Raw genomic sequence first — 7868 nt, forward strand, 5'->3', positions numbered from 1 at the left:
TGAGTCAAGCACCAGCAGAGACAGGTTTCTATCACAAATCTGCAGAAAGTAGTGAAAAGGTTCAAGAAAAAGAACAATATTAAATGTTTGGTCCACAGTTGTGTAGACAGAGAGTGTTCTCTGTGGTCGAGGTTATACCTTTGTGAATGTGTATAGTTCTACTGTTGTATTTTTCAATTCAATTACATGATGTGGAACAGAACTGTGAAAAGTCCAACGACACTGGTGTAAATATCTTCTTATAAAACGTAATTTTGTGCAGTACAAAAAGAAGAACTTTGTTTCCTTTTTTGACTTTGACTTTGAAGTACTTGATTCAAGTCTATTTTACACTGAGAAATGCAGAATTTTACTACTAGAGTTTTTAGACATCTAGATGGAGAAAATGTTCAACATATTTTATACACTGTTTCTGTCTGAAGGTGACGTGTGCAGGAGCAGCAGAGCAGGAAAAGAAGGAAGGAGGAGACAGGAGGAGGAGGTATGTGTCGACAGCAAATGTTTGCTGTGATTTTCTGCTAACATTCTGCAAATATGAGACTAAGACGTGGTTTGAGAATGTAGGTGTTAATGTTACCCGTCACACTGTTCTTTATAGCACTGGTTCACACAGAGGGTTTTCACAATAAGTGCACAGGAAATTTACTGCAAACAGGAGCGATTCTGCCACAGAGGATATATTTGACATTTTAAACACATTCAATTTTTTGCAAAATAGCCTTATGTAGATTTTTTTAACTTTAATTTTTTTAGTTGAGTGAGTTATACTTGGCTTTCGAAAATAATGGTTTTAACTGGTTTGTACTTTTTTATTGTTTACCCGTTTTTACAAAGTCTTGGTACATTTTTAGTTCCGTTTGCTTTTTCTTTTTCAAGAAAAACATAAAATTAAAACATTACAGATTTCAATTTTTTATTTTAAGAAACAATTTTGTTAATTCACTACGGTACATGTTATAGAATTGTTACTTTATTTGCATCATTCTGTTGTAACACTGGAGAAGCACATGTACATGTTTATTAGTGCAGTAAGTCACAAATAGCAGATATCAGATCAACTGTTGTGCCGCTGTATTAAATTAGTTTTTTGTTTGGTCCTCATTGGCCGTAGACACTGCTTTATTACAGCTCTGACACAACATTGCGTTTATCCGGCGGAGACACAGTGTTCATGTTTTAATAAAAGCCAGGACAATGAGCTGAGGTGAGATAAGGTCCTGCAGCTAATTACAGTTTTGTCTGTGTGTAAATGCTGTTAGGCCTGGAGACTGAAGACATTATGGGAAATAAATAATTAGAGAGGGAAGTATGTGACGAGCTAATCAGACAGAGATGGACGTGTTCATGTTTGGAATAAGGTGAGGAGATTTCCTCTGTGTCACTGCTCAGGTCTCTGAGGTGAAGGCCTCAAATATTCTCTTCATCTGCAGGAAAGAATGAGAAATGGAGATATGTGAGTTGTCATTTTAACTCGCTGCATTATATTAAATCTGGTCAGTTAAGTTCAAAAAGCAGAGAGAGACAAAAATTCATCGGGAACTATGGACAGAATCCTGCAGCATGATCAAAATATCTGATAACATTCCACATGTGAGACTTTGAAAGTGCCGTACACATTGGAAGTAATGGATGGTTTTTAGCTGAGGTGCTGAAACACAATCAGCACTGATTATGCTACAGTTTTTGCATCTTGTCAGTGATTTGTTTACAGCTTTATCGTCACACCTGTTTATAATGAGGCTATTTTGTAAACATTTTTTTGCATTTGTCAGGAGTAAACATCTTTTTTAGTTAAGAACATACTAAGCTACAAAGTTTTGGATAAATCTAAATTGCAGCACCAAGATCATAACATATCACATTCACCGACCAGAAAATCAATAGTTATGATGTAGAATTGCTGTTTTTATAAGACATTGTTGCAAGAGAGTTTTGGATGCAGTACATCGGACTTAATTTACAACCGTGAACTGTCCTGTTGAAATAACCATTACCTCTGTCCAGGTGATCGTGCCGACCAAACGCCCTCTGTCTGTGACAAACAGTGTGTGTTCTCCAGCTAGACTCAGTAACCTGTAGGTCTGTAGTGACAGGAAAACACATTTTCTAGTTGTTTATTTACATATCATTTGCAAAATGAAAAAAGGTTCAATCAAATAGAGGTACAATTGAGATATTGGCTATGAATAATTGAAAATTGTCCATGTTTGAGGCTTGAAAAACCTGATCACAATAAACATCACACGTGATAAAACTATATTGATGAAACTAAGCCTGAGAGAGTCGTCTCAACATGATTTAGATATTCAATCATTTGTCTTGGATCTTTTTGCCTTTCTCACGTGTGTTATTATAATTAATAATTATAATTACTTTTAATTAATATTAATATGTTAGGGTTATGGTTGGACAGAGTAATAATAATAATATGGACATAATGGACAGAGTAGTGATGCCAGTGGTTTAAGTATTCGGTGTCTCTCAAGTATAAGAATTTATAATAGACCAGAAAATTAATAAAAAGGCTGTTAGTTCTGTTTACTTCAATCTCATAGACATGGTTCCATGGTTCTATCACCGTACCTCCTGAACTGTGCTGTGAGGAGATAACAGAACAGAGGATGGATGGATGCAGCAGATGTCATCTAGATGTTTCTCCACAGTCTGAGTGAGAAAATAAAAATATTTAGTTTCAGTTCTTTAGTATGAAATAATACATATCAGTGTTACTGGTAACACAGTCTCATAAATCTGTGTGAGAGTTCCTCGACCGCACAAACCTTCAGGATGAATGTGTGCTGTCATTACATTATCATTTACATGATGCATTTCCTGTCTATGTTTTCTTCTTCGGCTCTGCAGTCAGTCAGTCAGTCAGTGTCAAACATTGTTTGAACATCACTGCCTGCCTTTCAAACAGTGTCAGACAGTTAAATCCCTGGGTAAATCTGAACCCTGTCCAGGCATTTACCTCAGTCTCACAGCCACTCAGGAAAATCAGCAGCTCAGACCGATGCACGAAGCCCAGAAAAATCTGTGACTCTTCAATAGGAGATAAGAAAGAAAAATCAATTTTCGTTGTCGCACTCCATGCTAGAGTTTGTGTGCGTGTGTGTGTGTGTGTGTGTGTGTGTGTGTGTGCTGTAGCAAACTGAAGATTTGTCCATGTGATTGCTGCTGAAAGGCTCAGGTGGCCGATTAACTTTTTTTCTCACAATCGTCAGCTCTCCATTCAGGAGCTTTCACAGCCCTGAATCGATGCTGCTTTTGTAACAGTAACAATTTTTCATGATTTCTCCTGTAATCCGTCCTCTTCAGCGTGGGATCTTTAGGGACAGAATCTAAAAATCTTACATACATCTTTGCAGAGTTTTGGTCATAGTTCATAGGACGGATGTCTCACATTTTGTTGGATAACTGAGACATAATGTCAATAAAGTGGTGTAAGAAGCTTGTCTACCCACCATGTGTGTCCACCACAGGGTACTGTGTGTCACTGCTGCTGTTGACAACATGTTGAATCTCCTCAAGTCCAGCAGTTTTCTGAAGCTGAATTTGTTTTGATCCTAGAAACTGTCCAATTTCCACTAAGGGAAGCCTGCAACAGAAAAAACAAGTTGTGTGAAACAATTTGAGAACAAAAGTAAATTTGGCATCAAATCCGTGTTGGTGTTTATAAAACCAACAGAACATTCTGCCACACAACCTCTCCTGAGGACCAAAGGGAAGGCTGCACTGGGTACTTAGGCGCTCAGCAGTTAGGCTGTACACCTTTGACAATACTGTGGCATTTACATTTATATTCTTTACTCTTTTACTGCATCAGGTTGATAGTGGAAGTTGGAGTCAGTCCCAGCAGTCCTTGTGGCGAGGCCGGTGTACATATTGGTAAGTTTACAAGCATACAGTAAACCTGAGATTTAAACAGAGAAGGAATGATGTTTCTGTAAGGCAGAAGTTCTAACTAAATCTTCCACCCTCCATTTCACTCATCTCAATTCTCTGTTTTACAAAAAAAATAAAATGAGAAAATATAAGCAGAGGGCAGCAAGATTCATTAAAATAACCAAGGCTATCGTTGTACACACTATAGTTAAATTAACATTTTTTTGGAGGTTAATGCTACTGGGTCAATCACTAGATAAATGTTTTAAAAATGACATTTCCACATCACATGAATTTGCACTTGAACTTGTAAAAAAAACTAAGCACTCTGTTAAATAATATGACATTATAGGTTAGGACTATTGAAGTTCTTGGTCCAGAAGTTCCAGGAACTGTAAGTAAGTAACTCAGCTCAAGGTTAATATTAGTCATATAACACTCAGAAAGTTCAGTTGATGCTCTAGTTCAATTTTAGAAAAGTAGTTTAAAATGTCCTGCACTCAGACAGAAGTGACATGATGGCTCTGAGATTCAGAGACACTTGAAAAACGTCTCCGTCTGAGTGCTGTGTGCGATGATGATTTAGTTCAGTCATGGCCGACAGTGAAAGACAATAAAATTAAACCAGACTTCTTCCAAAAGCTGTCGACAAAAGTCAAATGACGTCTCTCTGTGTAATTGTTCAAAGTGACTCACAGTCAAAGACAAACATTCTCAGGTCACAATAGTCCGAATATTTTCACCCACGTTGCAAATGTTCCGTCATGTAAACAGTTTTCTGCAGGATTTGTTTCGGTCTGTTTTCTATTTTGTTTTAAAGTGTTTCCACTTGTGTTCCTTCTCTAGTCGTCTCTCCGTCTTTGGTGCATTACTGTCCCACTGGACCGTCTCAGCAGCCCTGGGGTGAGCCACCTTTTCACCACATGTTCCTAATGTATTTAGCTCCAGTGGATTTTTAGGTCTTTCTGCCTCTTCCTCAGTTCAGTCTCTGTACTACAGTATGTTACACTCTGTTGTTTCCTTTCATGCATGAGTTATACATTTAAAAAAAAATCAATGGTATATTGGAAGATCATTTTTCTCGTGTTCCTGAGTTTATATGACTGTTTTGTTTCATGTCAATAACAAACACAGTCAAATGATTATTAACATTAACATTTAACGTCTCTCTGTTATATAAGGACAGGCGGTACAAATGGAACAAAACGGCAGCGTGGTTATTGTGTCTCCTAGATAATTTCATTACATAAAGAAAGGCAGATGAATGTGTTAGAGAAGGCGTACCTCAGGGTGTCAGTATGGGTTCACTCAGGTCACAGATATCCACACAGTAATGTCTATGTGTTGGGGGTTTTCTGTCTAATTGTGTAACAGTAAGCAGTGTTTTGGTTCCCATGGAGCACAAATTGAAAATACTGGATGTGCAGATGGTTCACTGGGTTCTTGGTCATTCAGAGTGACTCAGACATTGTTTGGCTTGTGGATTAGGTGTTTTGTTTGTTCTTAAACACATCAACCAAATCCAGCATTTCGTCCATCTGCAGTGATAGTGTGAGTGGAACTGTCTGTTCCCAGAGACTGCTGTACTTCAATTACAGGTAGTTGTGACACAAAGAGCAGAATAAATAAGTATTTTCACATCATCATCATTACTGGGACAGACTGTGTGTTCAGAGAAAAACATTTGATCATGAAAAACATCAGTCATTTGAAAACTCAAAAGCTTGAAAATCAAATGGATGTGCTGTTCATTGAAAAAGCAGAACATTTTCTTTGAAGTATACTGAATTTATATATATTTTTAGCTTACTGTGGATATACTTTCTTCATTGATGGCAGATGAGGAAGCTTCTTGCTGATGGAGATGGCATCATAGAAGGATGGACGTTGGCCAGAGCGAGACACAGCGTTGGCCAGTAGTGTGGAGAGGAGAACTGGTAGAGCATGAGCGAACTGACCGGTCAGCTCAATGGCCAGGAGAGCAGGAGACATGGTGTGAGTCACAGCTCCAGAAAAGGCAGCTGCACCTTTTACACAGAAAAACACAAAGTCAAATGCAAATATCTTTGTTACTAGGGATACCAAGGATTTACCAGGGATACTGTCATAGAAATTGAACATTGTAGAAAGTTACAAAATAACAAAACAAAATATGAAGCAGAAACACAATAAAACAATAATAAAATACAATATATACAGCATCTTCTATAATGGACATGAACAGATATTTACAGGTCATAACAAATGTTAAATACTGAACTGAAATGTACAAACATGACTGAGGGCAGTGCTGGCTGTCAGTGTTCAGTGTGAAATTAGATTTAACCTATAATTAACCCACTGTGGTTTACACAGGTTAATTTTTGCCCTAAAACCAGAGTATTAAATGTTTCTCTTGGTGAGATGATAATTTAAAGTCAAGACAAACTTTTATAATCAGGGTCGAGTGCGGATGAATAAATCTGTTTGATTAGATGATAAAAGATGATACATTATTCAGTGCAGCCTCAACCACAGATCATTTACAGAGGTAATTCCAGGTAGAACTATTATATATATATATATATATATATATTACCGGCCAGTGCGTAGCCTCCAGGATTGAAGGACATTCCTCCTCCTGAAAACAAATAAGCTGCAAGTTCTCCATGTAAACGACCCAACACTGCTCCTGAAAACAAAAATTAAACACACATATAGGTTTAAAGGCGTTTAACTTAACACACCCACATAATGTGGCGCTGCTTCTAACCATGGCATTCAGACAGGCTCTGTATAAATTAATGATTATTTTTCTGTGGGGATTTGAATAATGTGAGTAACTAATTTCAAGTTATTTGTTAATAATTTTTGTTACTTAAAGTACCCATTTACTCAAATGATCTTATCTTTTAGACTAGTATTTCCCAGATCATTGTCCTATCAACCAATATATGTTGGATCTATTGTTCACATTGCCCATGTTTCCTCTTTTTCATATGGCAAATTCCGGGTTTCTATTTTCAACTTGTCTATCCAATTCATAATGATGAATAAAAACAGAAATAAACTGATGAAAACTCATGTAGGGGGTTTTCAGTTAGACCACATTTAAACTAAATTATTAATATAAATTCATAAAAAAATGTTTGGACGTTTCCAGCACATTTCCAGTTTCCAAACTGTGCTGCAGCTGGCTGTTGTGAAGCCAACACAGCCTTTCCTGAATTAGAATTCCAGTCATTCACTTATTCTATAAAATACCAACATCCTTCAGCCTTTTCCTTCACTCACCGTAGACAAAGACTGGCATGAAGTATCCAGCTGGAACAGGCAGAGTGCAGGCCAGCACCAACATCCACATCTCAGACACAACAACAACAACAACAAAAACAACAACAGCACAACCAACAGTCAAATCTCTGAATCTCTGAACAGCTTTAGCAGCAACATGAGTCAGTGTCAGTCTGAGAGCAGGCTGAAGTGGAGATGATCACACATCCAGTTTCCTATTCCACTGTCTTCTTTTTAGGAAATGTAAATACAAAATACATCTGTGATTAAGACATTTGTAATTTGATTGGCAAAAAAACTGTTGACGATGCCTGGTTGGCTGCATATGTCCCTGAGGATTCTGGGTAAAGGTTCTCACAGATACTAAGACTTATTTTCTGTACCTTCATGAACAGAAAGAAAACCAGAGACAAGTAGACGGGTCTCCCTGATGAGTTCCACTCCGACAGAGTGTCAGGCTCCAGCGGCACTGAGGTATTATGGATGTGAGAGCTCCATGAGCTGCTGTCCAATAAGGAGGTCAGGAGCTGCTTCATGGTGTACTGTGAAGATCAACATGAAGGATTCTTGTACTTCAAAATCCAATATGACAGCAGAGATGTGACAGAGTTCAGATTTCAATGAAGTGAAGGAACACAGTGTTTGGGGACAAGGGAAAAGAAGGTAAATGTGACAATGAAATTATATAACGTGTTTAACATCGGTTTTAC

General features: G+C 37.6%; 1 protein-coding gene across 4 annotated transcripts in view; it reads right to left on the reverse strand.

Annotated features, from left to right (window-relative positions):
• Nucleotides 1-899: 899 nt before the first annotated feature.
• clcnk (chloride channel K) overlaps nucleotides 900-7868 on the reverse strand; it is a 12721-nt gene continuing 5752 nt past the window's right edge. The window contains exons 12-20 of one of the 4 annotated variants that reach the window (XM_008318448.3): nucleotides 7542-7708; nucleotides 7159-7228; nucleotides 6464-6556; nucleotides 5696-5912; nucleotides 3465-3598; nucleotides 2972-3042; nucleotides 2584-2664; nucleotides 1995-2081; nucleotides 900-1424 (exon numbers count right to left, since the gene is read on the reverse strand). In XM_008318448.3, the coding sequence (XP_008316670.1) occupies nucleotides 1386-1424; nucleotides 1995-2081; nucleotides 2584-2664; nucleotides 2972-3042; nucleotides 3465-3598; nucleotides 5696-5912; nucleotides 6464-6556; nucleotides 7159-7228; nucleotides 7542-7708 (959 nt within the window). In that variant the 3' untranslated portion in view covers nucleotides 900-1385. Of the gene's footprint in view, nucleotides 1425-1994; nucleotides 2082-2542; nucleotides 2665-2971; nucleotides 3043-3464; nucleotides 3599-5695; nucleotides 5913-6463; nucleotides 6557-7158; nucleotides 7229-7541; nucleotides 7709-7868 lie in introns of those variants that run through there. The other 3 variants (XM_025059685.1, XR_003050956.1, XR_003050957.1) reach the window with 3 other exon arrangements.

This window comes from Cynoglossus semilaevis, chromosome 10 (genome assembly GCF_000523025.1).
Source record: "Cynoglossus semilaevis isolate Cse_v1.0 chromosome 10, Cse_v1.0, whole genome shotgun sequence".
In the NCBI taxonomy this organism is placed as follows: Eukaryota; Metazoa; Chordata; class Actinopteri; order Pleuronectiformes; family Cynoglossidae; genus Cynoglossus; species Cynoglossus semilaevis.